This window comes from Melitaea cinxia, chromosome 14 (genome assembly GCF_905220565.1).
Source record: "Melitaea cinxia chromosome 14, ilMelCinx1.1, whole genome shotgun sequence".
Lineage (NCBI taxonomy): Eukaryota > Metazoa > Arthropoda > Insecta > Lepidoptera > Nymphalidae > Melitaea > Melitaea cinxia.
The window spans coordinates 8,336,214-8,354,275 of record NC_059407.1 but is presented as its reverse complement, the minus strand read 5'-3'; the positions used below and the strand labels follow the sequence as shown (position 1 = coordinate 8,354,275).

Here is an 18,062-nt window from a genome sequence, read left to right as displayed (position 1 = left end):
AATGTGAATCTTGTAGTTGTATTTTTGTAGTTCTAACTTAATATTTCTTTGTGCAATGCCAACAAATGGAATTATTAAATTAAATATCTACGATATGTTATTGTAACAGGTCTGTGATACAAAATTAGATAGGATTTCACAGTTGATTAATGTTTTTCTTGAATGCCTAACAAACAAGCTGAAGTATGTTTTTGTTTGTATAATCATTACTCAATTTAAGATATCTTTTACAAACATTAAAAATCAAATTATCATGTATGTAGAGAAACTTTATTCTACACATAATTAAATAAAAATAATAAATAATAAGAGAACACTAATTTACAAATTACAATCCATTCATAATTCAATTTAAGGTGACCAACCACTCGTGGTAAGTTAAAAAAAAAATAGTTACAATTTAACACAGCCTGACTTGTATAGTCACACTCTTATGTAGGCATTTTGCATTATTAATTTTCAGATTTGACTAAACAATGAAGCAACTTTTTCTAATTGCGTTTCATGTATTCCATATTGTAAATGATATCTTCAGAAAATCATAACAATGTATGCACCTGACATTCAAACTGTGCGTAACTCGTCTATTTATGCGTTATCAGTTAGTTCAGCCTTGCTTTTGTAATCGTATACGACAAGCACGCGTCCCGAATGCTTGCTGTGTGGCGATTTAAATCCGTGCAATACTCGTACCAGTGACGAAACACACAAGGTGAATCTTGCATTTTTCGTATAAAAGGTACATACTGTCACCAAACTTTGTACATCACAACGAGATCTTTCGATCAACACAACTAACCAAAACTGAATCAAAATGATCGGAAAGGTAAAAACACAAATACAATTAAAATGTATAAAAAATTAACTTGTTTGAAATATCTACATCTTAATTAAAATAGCATTATATTTTTATATACAATTAGACAAAACTTTTAAGCATTTTTTTGTTATCTTTCTAGATTATCTTCCTTGCCGCCATCGCAGTAGCAGTTGCCAAGCCTAGTTTGGCTCCAACGGCTCTAGTCGCTCCTGCTCCATTGGTAGCCGCAGCTGCACCTCTTGTTGCTGCGCCGGCACCAGTAGTAACTGCATCTAGTTCTCAGTATATCTCAAGAAACTACAATGGTCTTGCCGCACCATTGGTTGCTGCTGCTCCCGTGATCTCTTCTCCATATACTTATGCTGCTCCGTACTACGCACCTGCAGCTAAAATAGTAGCTGCGTCACCTTATTACGCTGCTTCACCTTATTACGCTGCGTCACCTTACTACGCCCCCTCTGCACCTCTTATTGCTCTTAAGTAAAAAGAGTTGTTTTTTTAGTAACCAATTTATGCCATGTTGTTGTAATGAATACATTTTAAATACAATCATTATTATTATTATTTTGACTTTATCTTTTCTAAAAATTAAGTAACTTTTAGTAGGGAATATTATCCGCCAATCCGCAGTGCTGCAGCGTTGTGGATTACGCTCTGATCCTTCTCCTATATGAAAAAAGAGGCCTATGCCCAGCTGTGGGATGTTATAGACTGAATGAATTAAAATAAGAAAACCATTAATTTAAAATTGTGCTGTATATGTATTATTATTGTTGAATATGATGATGAGAAAAGGCTTTTGTGGTCCCAGAAAGTGGTTTTCTCACTAATGGTCGTAGGTGCGATCTCACTCAAAACAAATAATTCTATACAAGTGTTTGACTTGTCTTTTTTCATCCACTCGCCACTGAACTCTCTTCTTACTGGGAATCATTGAGTTTATTACTGTTATTTAATTTAAAATGTAGCAAACAGACTAAATTTTGTTTACCAAATAAATGTTTTATGAAATTTAACATAAACATAAATAGAGACGTTTTTTTTCTTATGTTTTACTATTTCAAGGAAACTAAGTCCTTGATCTAAGTACTCATATTAGGTTGCGGAATTGTGCTTTGTTACGTAGAGAAGCCAAATTAACAAAGGGAACAACAAAACGTGCCTTAGTACATTTATGTCTTCTATATTATTGTAAATATCTAGGTATTTTCCCACCTGTTATGATGTTGGAAACTAATTGCGTATGAAATCTTTTGTTCTTTTGATGTTTATCTAAACTAAAAGAATTAATGTTGGTAATGGAATTATCAAAGAACAAAAATTCATAATTTTTTTAATTATTGTTAGACATTTGATAATTGACAGTTTGACAAAAAGGTTAATAAATACAAGCCAATATGAACTTTATTATTCATGAACACTATGATTCTAAAAATTTTGACGTAAACATTTCGTCCTTTTAGTTATCATATGAAATAATTCGATTTAAATGTAATCATAAAATATTAAATATGAGTAGTAAATATCAGCAGAAGCTAGTACTTCTTTAATAATGCAAATATTATCTATTTTATTTAATAAAAAATATGCAGGATTTCACAAAAATACTCACAAGTTATCATTAACATGGCATAATGGAAGATTTCTATAATCAACCTCGGTAGATTTATGTGAAAAAGTTTTTGTATAAAAAATTCAATTGTTGTACAATTTATATTTTTTCGAACTTAGACTAGAAAGTGCTTAAGAGAACCAAAAACTATTTAGAACTTAGAATTTTTTAGTTCTAAATATACTAAAAATTCAAAAGTTGCTATAATTTGTAAAAATAATTGTTCGTGAACATTCTTGTAGTAACACTGTAAGATAATACTGCCCATTGCTAGGCCTCTTTCCCCATGTAGGAGAAGGATCAGAGCTTAATCCAGCACACTGCTCAAATGCGGGTTGACGGATATATTCTCTACTATGAGGAACGATCGCTATCAAGTGTACCGATGAACAACCGGGACCGATGGTTTAAAATGCTCTCCGAGGCACTGTGAGGAAACCCACAAGGACTGCACAAAAACCCAGACCACGGCAAACATCTGTATGGCCAATAAATATTTGTCATGTGCGGGGATCGAACTTGCAACCGCCTGCGCAACAGCCACAAACCAATGCTATGACCGATGCGCCTACGCGTCGTCAGTGCGTCTTGTAGTAATAATTAACATAAATCCTTATTACAAATTATAGTTAATTTAGTCCAATTTCAAATATTTAGAGAGAGCTCTTGACTACTTTGCTCAACACAGAAATAAGGCAAATAGTTCAAGTAGTGCTGCTACTTCAACTATTTGTTTGTGATCTTCTGTAAGTTTGACCAAGATGTTTCCAAACATTTCTTATTGTGTTGTGTGTGTGTTGTGTCTTCAGTAATATATCTAAACATATTTTAAGATTACTCTTTAACCTATTAATTCTAAAAATATATTTTCCACAAATAGTTAGACGGTAAAAGTTCACATATTATTATAAAAATATCAAAGATCACGAAGTTTCTTGGTAAATAAGGTACACTGGCAGTAAATCCATCAGTTAGCGTAATTTGAATGAGTTATGGTAATACGAATGATGAATACAAATACTTAACCTACACTCACTCGCTTCATTAGGTATTCAACTCAAACATGGCAATACTACGTACTTTGCTCGATATTTAGTGGTTTATGTCCCTGAACTAAATTTAAAGTGAACCAACTTTAATAGACAAATATGGGACGTTTAATTTATTCTTTACAATCTTCACTGCGTTGGCCTCCGTTGACACTGTGAAGAGCGCTAGAACCAATAGCAGACTAATTTGGAAAAAGGACAGTAATTTATCAACATGTATTTGAAACGATAATAGTCAGAATGATAAATACTTAACGTAACATGAAATAACGTAAAATAAAGCAGTGGATAGGCTAAAGGGAAGATAAAATACAATATGTAAACGCACAATTAATACATTTAAAAATATATACTTATGATATTAGAATATATTTATGTATTTTTTGTATTTCAGCAACACGCTTGCGATGCTGTTGCAAGCGTTCATAGGCTTTGGTAACTGCTTCCAATAAGAAGTATACTCGTAGGTAGTAATAGTAGGTATATAGTATAAGATCCCGATTTAAAACGACCTTCACCGAGATACTATTGCATATGGGTTGCCTAACAAATTTCAGTCCAGGATATGATTAATTAATAATTAAATTTTTTTTTAAACATTTCGCCGGTTTGATTATTAGACAAATTCTATACCAATCGAAAGTATGAAGCCCATAGAATATGCAAACGCTAGGTTGCCTATTCTTTTTCGGTCCCTACTCTCGGGTAGCCAGGTATAAACATCTCTTTGTCGACCTTTGGGACCTCTCAGTCGCACACATTCACTCGCAGCAATATTTCACTTTTAAAAGTTGACAACCGGAATCCGGGACTGATTTTTCGCAGACAACCCTATTCAACCGTGTTCATAATGAAATAATCTTTAATTTCATTTAATTTAAATTCCATAATCAGACCGGTCCAAATATAATATAATAAGAATAAATTTTTAAGGATTTAGGATTATCCTTCTCATTCCTCCATTCTTACTTACATTCATCTTACATTCCTTCTCTGGAAACTGTTACTGAATTACCTTCTAAAAAGTTGTCTTAAAAAATTTAATTACTACTATTTTTATGATTTTTATAGTGTCCGGACTTTCTGACAGCAAAATGTCAAGATTCAATTTGAAGAAACATTAAAGAAAATTTAATAATTGTAACTTCGTGCTAACAATATAATAAAAAATATGAAACTTAGATGTATTGTAAAATACAATAATTGTATTAAACTTTTCAAAAAAATTTTTTTTTTTTTTGTTTAGGTCAAGATGCTACTTAATCCTTCCTTACAATACTACTTATTTAAATTATTGCTCAATTAAAATAATACATTAGATACTTTGTCTAACATTAGATTATATTAGTTTAATATATGTGACACAAACTTTATACACACTTTATAGTCCGCTTATAGAAGTGTGTATGGTATAAAATTACGAAATAATATATCACCTAGAGGTCTAGTTTAGTTACATAAAGCTGCCTTTGATGGCCAAGTGTATGATACATTCGGTTATCGATAATGTCCGCGTTGACATCTAATTGAACATGCATATGTCCTGGCGATGGAAAGTGAAAACGATACCGACCAATATAGACGTAATACTTGCAACAGTATGAAGTATATAACGACCTGTGACACATAATATTAATATACTTCTACATTCACCCTCGACTAATCAAGTCGTGACACAACTAAAAATATGTCTTACCTAAGATTAGTAAGTAACAATTTTAAAACAAGTGTCATAACAAATTATTTGCCTAAAAAAATTCTTATTTTGTTTTTGTTTTTTTAATTTCAGGTCGTTTCCATCATTGCTATCTTAGCTAGTTGCGAAGCTAGTGGATTTGGACATGTCTTACCAGCAATAAAGTCACTATCTGTAGTGCGATATGCACCTTTCTATAGTTTCCCACATGGGGTTCGATCTATACATGCTGTTGCTCCTGTAGTGCGAGCCATTGCACCTGCACCTGTCGCAGCTCCAGTTTTACCAGCGCCAGCTCCGGTATTCCCAGCGCCAGCTCCCGTATTCCCAGCGCCAGCCCCCGTATACCCAGCCCCAACCCCTATATTCCGAGTAGCAGCTCCTGCATTCCCAGCTCCAGCCCCAGTTTTTAGGGCACCTTTATTTTCTGCCCCAGTTCCTGCTCCGGTATTAGCACCTACGCCGGTAATTGCTCCAGCCCCTGTTTATCCGACATATCCCAGATTTGCTCCAGTTCCTGCTTATCCAGCCCCAGTATTTCATAGACTACCAGCGGTACCCTTCTCGCCAATTGTTAGGCCCGTTGCGCCAGCATTACCAGCCCCAGGTCCAGTTTTTGCGCCAGCTCCAATAGCTGTAGCTAAAGCTTATCCTTTCCCAGCCCATTTATTACCAACCCCTTTAGACAGACACCTAGCGTGGAAATGATTCTAGTCTGATGTTTAGTGATAAGACATTGTTATTTCATTATTGAAGAGGTTTTTTTGTTATTGTTGTTGTGTTGTAAGCTATTTTATACGTTTAAAAATAAAGTTTATACAATTTTAATGGCATTTTTATTTTTACATATAGTATTCATATGACTACTAGCTCTTTTACTATTTTATTTTGAAAGCTCTCTTTAGAAAATACAAAAAAAATACCGATATTCAAAATAATCGTTGTACGGACTCAGTTTCGTATATTCTTTTTAACAGACAATTATATATAATAAGCGTTTATTAAATTCATGCCTGACCTAGCGCAACATATACATACTGTTTTTTTCTATAAATATAATATATTTAGTACATAAGAAAAGGCCAAGTCGATTTTATTAAGGTATTTACGAATAGGAAGAATTTATTATTCTTGTCGCTGATAGTAAATCATGTACGTAAGACATTCAAAATATGTACCCACTGTGCAATAGACGAAAATTCTTTTAGTGGGTTTTACCCATCCGTTTAATGGACGAAGATTATTTCACATTTACTCAAGTATATAAAAATAATCGCTGAAAATACTTGACCCGGGTTTCAAGGTATTAAGTGAGTAAGGATATATTATTCGTATAAAGTACATGTGATTTTATTTATTTATTTATTTATTTATTAAGAAAACCAACAGCGTTTCAGTTAATACATACTATAACTAAATTACAAAAAAAATAAGGCCAATAACAGGTTTCCCTTTATAATATTTACAAGTATAGTTACATTGTTGCATTTGGACCGATGGGATGGCGCGCTTACAATAGTCACAGTTATGGATCAATTTTTTTTATTATTGTTCAATAAATTTATACGAGTATTATATATAAAGTACAGCGTGTTTGTCGATGTTTCAATATGTATAATATATAATAATGTTTTTTATAATATATTAAAAAGTTATTTTAATATCATTATATTTACTATAATCATTAGATAATTAAATAGGTATTAGGCAGACATATTATGTGTGTCATCACATAGTGTGTTGTGTGGATTAGGAATTGACGCCCTAGCCCTACGAGGAGGGCCTACTAGGGAGCTTTAGCTTGCAATTTTGAAAGCTTAAACTCCGACACTTCCCTTATAAAGAGTCAGGTCTATAAATAATTTAAAATTATTTATTTTTATTGTAAAAGCAATATAAAAAAAAACAATTCAAAAATCATCAAATATTTACTAACGATAAATTATATTTAAACTATATGGTACGACGCCTTGGTGCAACGGTCACAGCACTGGTTTGGCTGTGTGCTGGCGGTTGCGGGTTCGATCCTCGCACATGACATACATTTGTATGATAGGATAGTTATATTATTATTTATTATTGGCCATACAGATGTTTGTCGTGGTCTGGGTGTTCCTCCCTACCGTGTATCGGAAAGATAATTATGGTAATGGAAAGAAAGAAAGATTGCCTGATAGCGATCGTTACTCATAGTTGGGAATATATCCGTCAATCCGCATTTAAGCATCGTGGTGCATAAGCTCTGATCCTTTTCCTAAATGTAGAAAGAGGCCTATGCCCAGTAGTGGGATATTACAGGCTGAAGCGATATGGTGCGCTAGTTACAAGGTTTTTCTTACAGTTCAGTCATCAAAAATGTAACTGAGGTAGGGCACAGCAGGAAATTTCCTACTCGAAATATGGATCAGCCCGACTTGAGTATATTGTTTTCGAGTAGTATTGTGTTCCTTTTGGTCAGTAAGGTGACCAGAGCTCCTGGAGAGGATTGCGGATAGGGTCGACAACGCGCTTGCGATGTTTCGCAGGGGTCTATAAGCTATGGGAATCGCTTACCATCAGGTAAGCCGTACACATGTTTGCCGACCTAGTTACATAAAAAAATAACCTCTATTTTTTTATGTAAGTGATATATCCACAGGCTTATAATGCCCGTGCTTTTGTTATTCCATATTTTTTTTAAACATTCATCGGTACTTCACTGCAACTTTAGAAAACTTAATAACTAGCCTTAGAATCTCTAAAAATCGACGCGAGTCCACTGACCAAGACTATTCTACATATTTTTTTATAGTTATTATTTTTATTATATTTACACTTATTTGCTAACTACAATATATGTACACTTATTTTCTAGCTACAATATATGTACACTTATTTGCTACTTACAATGTACACTTAACCTATGTTATTGTTAGTAGGTACTTTTTTGTGTACTTAGAAAATCGTTTTATCCAGTTTTCTTTTCTTTTTTTTAATTTTTATTTATGTATTATATGACTAATCCTATCTTATTAAGTACATATATAAAGCCTTATCATTACAATTACATTATCTTATACCTATACCTCTATATTAGCTCTATAACCTCTATATTAGGATATAGAACTACGTTCTTTTCCCGACTACAACAAAACGTAAAAAAAGTTATAACTTGATAATACAAATGTTGTACTGAAACTCATAAAAACCGGTTCAGCTGTTGGATCAAATTAGCCTGAGACTTTTTTTTAAATTGTTTACTTTTTGATGTCGTATATGCACTTGAAAAAAATCAGTTATTTTAAAATACAGATAGATACTTCAATTTTATTTATATGTATCTAGATGTATAGATAGTATAGATGAATAAAAGTAATCACATTAAAAAAACTTTCTAAATTTTTATATATTTTATTATTTCATTATAAAAAACTTAATCTATTTACAAAGTCTTTTAAAAAATTAGGAAGGTCGAATAGTTTTACTCTAAATCTATCGAACAAATGCTGGCGCAAAACCGTAAGGAGTGCGTACTAAGGGTCCAGCCGCACCGTATGGGAAAGGAGCAGCATAGGCAGCGGGCGCTGCAAAAGATGCGGGATAGCCGTAAGGAGCAGCGCTATACGGTGCTGGAAGGATAGGCGACGGAGCAGAAAAGTAAGGTGCAGGTGCATATCTTGCGGCGATAGGCGCTGCAACTGGAGCAGCAAAAGATGCAGCATATGGAGCTGCTAGAGGTGCAGCAACTATTGGATTGATTGCCTTGCTGACTACGCTGATTTGAGACGCATATGGTGCGATATTTTGTGGTACAGCATGAGCGTAGCCCACTTGAGCTTGTGTTATTAAGGGAGCAGCAGGAACAGCTGGCACAACAGCACTGCTTTTAGCCCCAACGAATACTACAGCAATGAGCACGATCTGAAAGAAAAAACAATATAAACTATTTAATGAATTAGAACATTATATAATGTGTAATAAGATAAAAGAAATTTTATCGCAATCAGATAAGTTTTATTCAAATATTAATGAAAGAAGATTTATAATACTTACAGATTTTAAGGAAAACATTTTGCTTGGTTTTTGAAGTAGACCTTCCTTATTGAAAAGAGGATGTGAAGTGTGTCTAACACGAAAAGTTAAGGCTTTTTATACTTTGTATATTATCATTCCGATTACGTTCGACAAAATAAACATTTGACGGATTGCGGTCGATCAATTGGGATTCGCGAAGGATCGCGACGAGAAATGGAGCACGTTAGGAAACTTTTTTCGTTGTGATTTTTGTTAATGCAGCCGTGTACGTATGCCATAAGACCTGCATATTTATTTCTTCAATGCACTCAACTATTGGGGCACTGATTTAAAGTTATTACTTTTCACTGTAAAATATCAGTAAAGTTCGTAAATTATAGGATTTTCAAATAACATGTATGTGTCAATAAATATGTAAAAATGCGACTCACCTGGCTTTGCACACGTATACATGTTTGATATGTATGAATGTATGATTCATAGATCAGATTTGCTAACGATTCAACCGAGGCATGGAAGTTGATAATATTTTTTTAATAAATTATAAACAATGATACATTTCACATTATTTACTTAAATAACTTATTATGAGTACAGAAGTCTTAAAGTAATTGACACTTATTTTCGTAATACGAATATATTAGCGGAGAAAATTTATTTGAAAATAAGAATCTTACTATAATGGTCATTGAGAGTCAATCTTAAGAAAAAGGTATAATACCAATTGTAATGTGAATACTCTTTTCCTAAGGAATAATTTTTTATACATCTTCTTATAAGGTTTAACCAGTATAGATAATGAAAAATCGTTTTTTATTACTTTACCAAAAAGATTTATTTTTGATCAAATCTGAATTGAATCAGAATGTCCATTAAATTATATATTTTATAATTAAAAAAAAAAAAAAAGTAACAAAATCCATTTGCGAGGTTTTAAAGAAGAAAGAGCAAAGCAATACACACAGACGAAGTCTTTATTTTATGTTATGCATCACATTTATTTATTTATCTTATACTTTATTGTAAACCACAAATATATTACAAACAAAGCATAAAGATAGTTACCGACAGTGAAGTACAATGGGCGGACTTATGGCTAATTAGCCATTTCTTCCAGACAACCCATTTCCAAACTTTCAAAAAAAAAACACATAATCCCTTATTTAAATTTAGAGTTTTAATTGAGAGCTAATTTCATTTAAGAATAATGTAATTCTAGTTTAATTATATACTAAGGTAGAATGTCGTTATCTAGGAAGCACTTTTCCCTTTTGGTCGTTATATAACCTACAGTGAAATTCATATACACAAAGCTGAAATTAGAATGCGATCCCCGTCAGCCGAGTCTGGGTCAAAAATCGTGGTGCCAACCGCAACGTCCTGCGCATTATCAACCTACGTATTCGTTGTACGTGCAATTGCTCAATGAAATGAGCAATTGGTATAAAACGTGATGGTACCTTTGAGACGACACATTCATTCGTATCCTTTTGTAGCTTCGCTAGTGAGCAGTCACCAAATCAAGCAAAATGATCGCCAAATTTGTTGTAAGTAATTTAAACTTATAAAAATTAACAAGAAACCAATAGAATAGATAAATTCTTAATTTATTCATGTTTATGTTATTATCTTTTATTTGACAGATCATCTTAACCCTCACCATTGCCGCCTCCAATGCCGGAGTGTTGCCGCTCGCAGCTGCGCCTGCCGCTCTCGTGGCCCCAGCTGTGGCTCCCGCTGCATACGCCGTGGCTCCCTACGCTAGCTCCTACTCCGCCCACTCAATCAACCACGCTGTAGCTGCCCCAGTTTTCACTTCCGCTCCTATAGTAGCCTCTGCCCCATATGTCGCTGCTGCTTCCCCCTACGTTGCTGCCCCTGCTCCTTACGTAGCTGCAAAATACATCTCTTCCCCGTATTACTTATAGACAAATATTTGGCGTTATCATTACCTAGTGACTTGCTCAAAAATGCTGTGTTATAGTCATATTATTAATATATAATTACGTTTATGTATATATGTAGGTATATACTTAATATTATGCTAATAAAACATATTGTTCTAAAATGACAAACATCACCGTGATTTTATTTATAGTCAAAGTCTCTAAAAATATTTCATGCCATCATTACTAATATCATTAAGTTTAGAATTAGTAGGAAATAATAGCAATAATTACATTACATAATACAAAAGCTTAAAATGGGTGTGAAACTGTAATCAGTGATGAATGCCTGTGTCGAACCGCGAAATGATAACAAGTAAGCTGACCATAGATTAGTGCCGTTGGCCCTGCCCTCGTTTTGCACACTTACCGACAAGATACAGATAACCAGATCAATAGACAAGAAATTTTATAACAACATTTTCATTTACAAAAATGCAACTTAATTGTTAAGTATTTACAACGTTAACAAAATAAATATTATAGAGGTATAAAACATATAGCAACAAAATAAAACTTATTTATTAGTTGTTTAAAACACTTATTTAAATGGTCAAATATTCTTATTGCCTTAGACGTGTGCAGATTTCTGTACACACACAAATCTCATATCTTACTCGTATGTTATATTTTTAATGCCATGTAGGTAGTCTCAATTGAAATAACATTATTCCTAATGATTATTAGAAGTCTGGAGTCAGTAGTTATGAGATTACCATCATCAGAGCTATCTCTTAAATAATGGGAATAATGGGACTTTGTCCTCAATATATACTATCGTTTTGTATCAGATTCCAAGGTATTGCTATAAGTGATTGTTTGTCTTAAGCAAACACAAATATACATTTTATCTTTTATACAAACCTTGCCTTGACAGAAGATCTTCGTTCAAAAGTTATGAATGTAAAAAAAGTATGCATTTGAGTGAGTTAATCCTATTGCAGTCCACTACTGGACATAAGCCTCCCCAAGTTTGCGCCAGACATCTCTATTTTCCGCAACCTTCATCCAGCCTACATACCGGCAATTTTACGAAGATCGTCATTCAAGCGCAACGGAGTACATCCCACACTACGTTTGCTAAGAGGTGGTATCTACTCCGGGACACGTCTGCTCCAACGGCCATCGGTCCTGCGAAACAGGTCACAGCCCACTGTCACTTCAACTTGCTAATTATGTGGGCTATGTCGGTTACTTTCGTTCTCTCGCGTATTCATAGTCTCATTTCTAATTCTATCTTTGTGAGAAACCCCAAGCGTATACCGTTCCATTGCACCCTGAGCGATTTTAAACTTATGGACCAGTCCCTTCGTCAGTGTCCACGTCTCGGCGATGTATGTTAATATGAGCAGGACGCATTGTTCGAAGACTTTTTTCTTCACAAAGCATTGCGGAATCTTCGAAGTGAAGACTCGATATTACGACGTACATTATGATGACCTATTTTTATTTTTATAATAGATTTTACTTTTAGATAATGCAGGTTTCTAATAAGAGAATTAGTAAAGTCCTTTAAATGTTTATCTATTACAGAAATATAGTTTCTCATTTATATTAACACGTAGGTATTTATTACGTTGTTTTCTTGTACGGCTGTGTTAATAGTTAAGTAAAGTATTCATAAATCTGTTGGAATAATAATTATTGCTCTAGAAGTGTCATATGTTACAAACAAGCAATTCATACAAATGTTTTAGTTAGATTAAAGCGTTTTGATCATTGATAGATAAAGCTTGCAAAATATTCTCAATCATCCATTTATTATTTCATAATACTAGTTAAAGATCTATAAACAATCATTTATTTATTTATTTAGTGACATATTAACATACCGATCAATATACACTATAGTGATATTATTTGCAAAAAAGAATTTAAATGTGGTATAGAATGCAAGCCACACACATACAGAAGCTCACAGCTAAATAATACTGTTTTAAAGCAGTGTTATGTTCCTGTTGGTGAACAGCAGCTACAGCGTAAGTCTTAGTGATAGGGTCCCATTTTTACCCTTTGGCTGAAGGTATGGCAGTACAAAGAGTTAAACAAATATAACACGTAATTGTAAAATTTACCTAGTAGTCGTCACGGTGTGTCTTAAACTGAACCGTAAATAAATAATAAATAATTAATAAATAAATATCTACACAATACACACACGCTCGTCTTTTCCTAAAGTAAGCAACTTAATGCTTGTGTTATAGGTAACAGCCGACTGGTATAGCTACATATTTTTTGACGTGACAACGTCTTATAAATTGGTTTGCCGGGTGACACTTCAAGAAACTGCGTTACGCTCCGCTCACGTTATGCGCTCACAATGAGAGCGAGTGAGAGGCACGCGTCCCTTCCACTCGGGCATGGTTAGCCCGCCTAAGAGCGAGAGAGACAGACATAAAAATAAATGTTTTAAATTGTTACTATTATTTCATCCTTCTTCCTACTATACGAATGAATATTCACATTAAAATTATTTTACCACTCAAAGTCGTTGTCACGTAAAACTTTCGCCCGTATACCGACTTTACAGGCAACCAATTTTTTTTTTCGATAAACATACATATAATTAATACATATAAAAATAAAAATATACATTACACCCAGACTCGGGGTGGGAATCGAACCCACAACTCCCGGAGCAGAAAGCAGGGTTACTACAGATTGTGCCAACGGGCTAGTCAAATGAAATTATTCAGTTATATATATATATAATAAGATGAATGATATTCCTTAAAAAATATTGAAAATAAATTTATGAAACATTTTTCAAGTTCCAATTTTTTTTATATTGGGTCGCTTATTAATCACATGATGTTGAAAGGTTGTCTAGAAGAGATCGCTCCTCTAGCGATAAGACCGCCTTTGTACACTGTTTTTTATTTGTGATATGTTATTGTGTTGATTGTTGTTGTGTACAATAAAGAGTATTATTGTATTATTGTATTAATCACATGATGTTTTTGGGAACTTTTTGACCTTACCTTTTTGACTTACCTACCTTCATTACCACCATTAGTGATATGTGGTGTATATTGGCGCATTATTAGACAATTACAATACAGCCTCTCCCCTTATGATATTTTGTAATTTTTCTCCGAAGTCGGAGGAGGGCTTACAAGTCTCACGTGATCAATAGCCAACCTCCACAGTACTTTTAAAGCAGGAAAGAACAAACAGTTCTTCGTCTTGTAATGAAATATTTAAACTTCTATTCTTATTTTCACTTACTATTAAACTTGTACAGTCGCTGTATATTATGCGTATGGAATGAGTGGAATTAAAAATAAGTTCAACAGTAACCAAGTGTTTTCAGTACTGTCAGCAAAAAAAGTAGGCATATTTACTTTAAATATTTTAATTTAAAAAATTATTCTTGATTTTTTGTCAATAGCGATTTATAAATATATCATCACTTAGTAAAAAAATATGTGAAATCGTGTTGTTTTTCTCTCCATTTGTTAAAAAAATATATGATTTACAAAATCTAAGAGCATTGGATTTTGTTTTAATTATTTATAAGAAAAGTCGTTGTTTCGTTGAAATCATTAAGGTAGGTAGGACATTGATGGAAATATCCTGTACGAAATCTGAAGCAGCCCGTCTAGGGAAGTATCTCGACTTTTAAAGATGTTTTTTTTTTATTATTTTTTTTTTATTTATTTATGTTTATTGCTATGTTTACAGCTAAGTAATACTTCTCTTAAGTAGTATTGTATACTTGTGGTGAGTGACCATGCATTCATTTATAGGCTATGGTAATCGCCTACCATCATCGTGGGCCGTAGGCTTGTTTGTCATCATGGTCGTATAAAAAAAGACCAATGCTATGAAAAAATAAGCGTTTATTTGATAGCTGTTCCTCAATCAAAGGAACTAAGTTAAATAAGATTTATTAAAACATTAAAAGTAACTAATAAAGTTATATATACTTTTAAGAAGTTCCTGCCAATAAACAAGAATTTTCACTTATTGTATTTGACTCAGAAAATTATTACCAAAGGAAAATTTATATGTTTCTAGCTGTGCCCGCGGCTTCGCCCGCGTAGAAATCAGTGTGTCACAAAGTTTTCCCGGCAAAATTCCAGTGAAACTCTCATCAAAATCGGCTTAGCCGTTCCGTAAATCTTCCTCTTGAACCGCATGAAAATTCGTTCAGTAGGTTTTGAGGGAAACAATCACATACACATTTGGGGACCTTGTTTTATAATAAACTAACTGTTGCCCGCGACTACGTCCGCGTGGTTATGAAGATATGCATATACAAGATGTTTAACGTAAATTATTTTTTTATTTCAGTCACTTGAAATGTTTATCATACTGAGTAACTTTTTAAAAGGCACAATTTAGTATAATTTAATAGTTGTTTTAATAGAACCTCTCCATACACCACATTCTTAGTTTTATTTTCAGACTACAGTATAAATAACCTATCAGGCGAACTTACAGCTGCTGTACATGTTTCGTACACACTATCAACCCCAATTAAACCCGCTTAGCGGTGGAATATCGCAAAATCCGTTCTTAGCGGACGTCTACTAACTATAATCTACTTCCCTGCCAAATTTCATCTTTGTTCAATCTGGATGGATGGACCATCCAGTGGTTTTTGAGTTCTCGTGATGAGTGAGTCAGTGACCTTTCTCTTTTAGATATAAAGATTACGACGCATTATTTGGACACCTCATCATAATCTATAGAGCATACATTTTAAATTTCAAGTCTCTTATTTCAAAAACATAGGACTTTCATAAAAACTTCCAACCCCCGTTTTACCCCCTTATGGGTCGAGTTTCCTAAAATCCGTTCTTAGCAGATGTCAATGCCTCATAAGGAACCTACCTGCCAAATTTAAAGTTTGTGGCTATTATAGTTTCGGATATTTCGTGATGAGTGAGTCAACCTACCATCCCCCATTTTAACTAAAAAAGGGAGTTGATTTCTAAAGATACATTATTTGGACACCTTCTTACTATCTATAGAGTATATATATATATATAATAGTATACATTTGTATATAGTAGTTTATATTTTAAATTTCAAGTCTCTTACTTCAAAAACATAGGACTTGCATACAAACTTCCAACCCCCGTTTTACCCCCTTAAGGGTCGAGTTTCGTAAAATCCGTTCTTAGCGGATGTCTACGTCCTATAAGGAGCCTACCTGCCAAATTTCAAATTCGTAGGTGTTATAGTTTCGGAGATTTTGTGATGAGTGAGTCAACCTGCCATCCCCCGTTTTAACCACAAAAGGGAGTTGATTTCTAAAGATACATTATTTGGACACCTTCTCACCATCCATAGAGCATACATTTTAAATTTCAAGTCTCTTACTTCAAAAACATAGAACTTGAATACAAACTTCCAACCCCTGTTTTATCCTCTTAGGGGTCGAGTTTCGTAAAATCCGTTCTTAACGGATGTCTATATCTTATAAGCAGCCTACCTGCCAAATTTCAAGTTTGTAGGTGTTATAGTTTCGGAGATTTCGTGATGAGTGACCTTTCGCTTTTATATAATGTATAGATGTATAGATATAGATTAATTCTATTATTAAAACGTTACATTTATCCCTGCAGTATATAAAAGGTAATACTGAATTAAATGTTAATATCGATTGTTATGATTAAGTAATAAAAGCATGAAGATAGTCTTTGTGAACAGCGAGGTGATAGTTATTTTATTCAGTTATTTATATCATGTTTAATACAATATAAATATCAAAAACCTTGTCACATGTAACTTTGTTTCCTTTAATTTGTAAAAAGTACAAAACAACAATGATGTAATAATTCTGTATGATTACGTCATAAGCAATTACTGGTAAATTGAATCCATATTCTCTTGTCATTGTGGTACACATATATTTTTGTTTGTAAAATTTAATTTCCCTTGATTTAATTTTAAAAACAAAAATATATATTTAACAACCAGTAAACTCCTCTGCATAATCTAATTTTTAAAGTGCCATCCACTGTTCACAGAAAAACTGGTTTAAAGTGATCCTAGAAAATAGGAATTGCGATCTAAAGGAGCAAACGCGCCAAAAGATTCTTAACATTTAACCGAAAAATGATTTATTTTAAATATTCTTATTTTGTTTTAGTGCATAAACGCATAATTGTTGTAAAAAACTAAGTAGTAACAAAAATATCATTAGCCTTTTTTTTTTTTTTTAGTTTATTTGTTAGTGAGGCCTACAACTAAGCCTAATATTGTTCCAAATTTATATATTATAATATAGACCTATATTATTACTAATAATAGCAATAAACTTTCAAGCGATTATCTTTGTTATGTACCTCGTAGGTGCCGAATATACGCGACTCAAAATTTCTTTCAAATCATGCAGATATCGTCACGTTTTCTTCCATTGTCAGGCACCAAATGAATTTTAAAGACAAAAACAGCACTTAAAACTCTCTCTTTGTGCAAGAACTTATCGAAGTAGCATTGGTTTATTTGTTCCGAGTTTACGAATTGATATGGGGACGGTCTTATGTGTATATACATGTATTATGTATCTCAAATAAAAAATGATTTTTAAATTTTCACAGTCGTGTTAGTAAGTAAAAAAGGAATTAATACGCTAGACAATCTGTGGTCTTTAATTCTTACTTATTAGTTAATGGTTTTATTTTCACGTTTAAGGCAACATTTTTACATATATTATGCAAAGGACTACATATAAAATATTTATTTCTAATATACGAACACCTGTAATATAAGTAAAAAAGTGGGCCCAGTGTATTTTAGGCAACAATATTTGACAAAAAATTATATTTTATTACAGATCTGTTCTTCTGTCTGTACACACATATCAGATTAAAATTGATATCGATGACCTAGGCCCAACTAGAGGTAGGGTTAGACAGATTTGGCCGAGTTATGTCTCTAAGCACTATAAAAGCTCCGTAATTCTAGGCCC

At 33.2% G+C, this 18,062-nt stretch overlaps 3 protein-coding genes across 3 annotated transcripts; 2 read left to right on the top strand and 1 right to left on the bottom strand.

Annotated features, from left to right (window-relative positions):
• Positions 1-758: 758 nt before the first annotated feature.
• LOC123659905 (calphotin-like) lies at positions 759-11,268 on the top strand. Its single transcript, XM_045595067.1, has 4 exons — positions 759-826; positions 960-1,301; positions 5,271-5,642; positions 10,835-11,268. The coding sequence occupies exons 1-4, from the start codon at positions 815-817 to the stop codon at positions 11,117-11,119; spliced, it is 1,011 nt and encodes a 336-aa protein (XP_045451023.1). The 5' UTR covers positions 759-814; the 3' UTR covers positions 11,120-11,268.
• On the top strand, positions 5,117-6,005 carry LOC123660029 (predicted GPI-anchored protein 58). The gene is made up of 2 exons (XM_045595172.1): positions 5,117-5,186; positions 5,271-6,005. The coding sequence occupies exons 1-2, from the start codon at positions 5,169-5,171 to the stop codon at positions 5,883-5,885; spliced, it is 633 nt and encodes a 210-aa protein (XP_045451128.1). The 5' UTR covers positions 5,117-5,168; the 3' UTR covers positions 5,886-6,005.
• LOC123660030 (translation initiation factor IF-2-like) lies at positions 8,619-9,276 on the bottom strand. Its single transcript, XM_045595173.1, has 2 exons — positions 9,210-9,276; positions 8,619-9,077 (listed from the first exon to the last, which is right to left on the bottom strand). The coding sequence occupies exons 1-2, from the start codon at positions 9,225-9,227 to the stop codon at positions 8,649-8,651; spliced, it is 447 nt and encodes a 148-aa protein (XP_045451129.1). The 5' UTR covers positions 9,228-9,276; the 3' UTR covers positions 8,619-8,648.
• Positions 11,269-18,062: the final 6,794 nt, after the last annotated feature.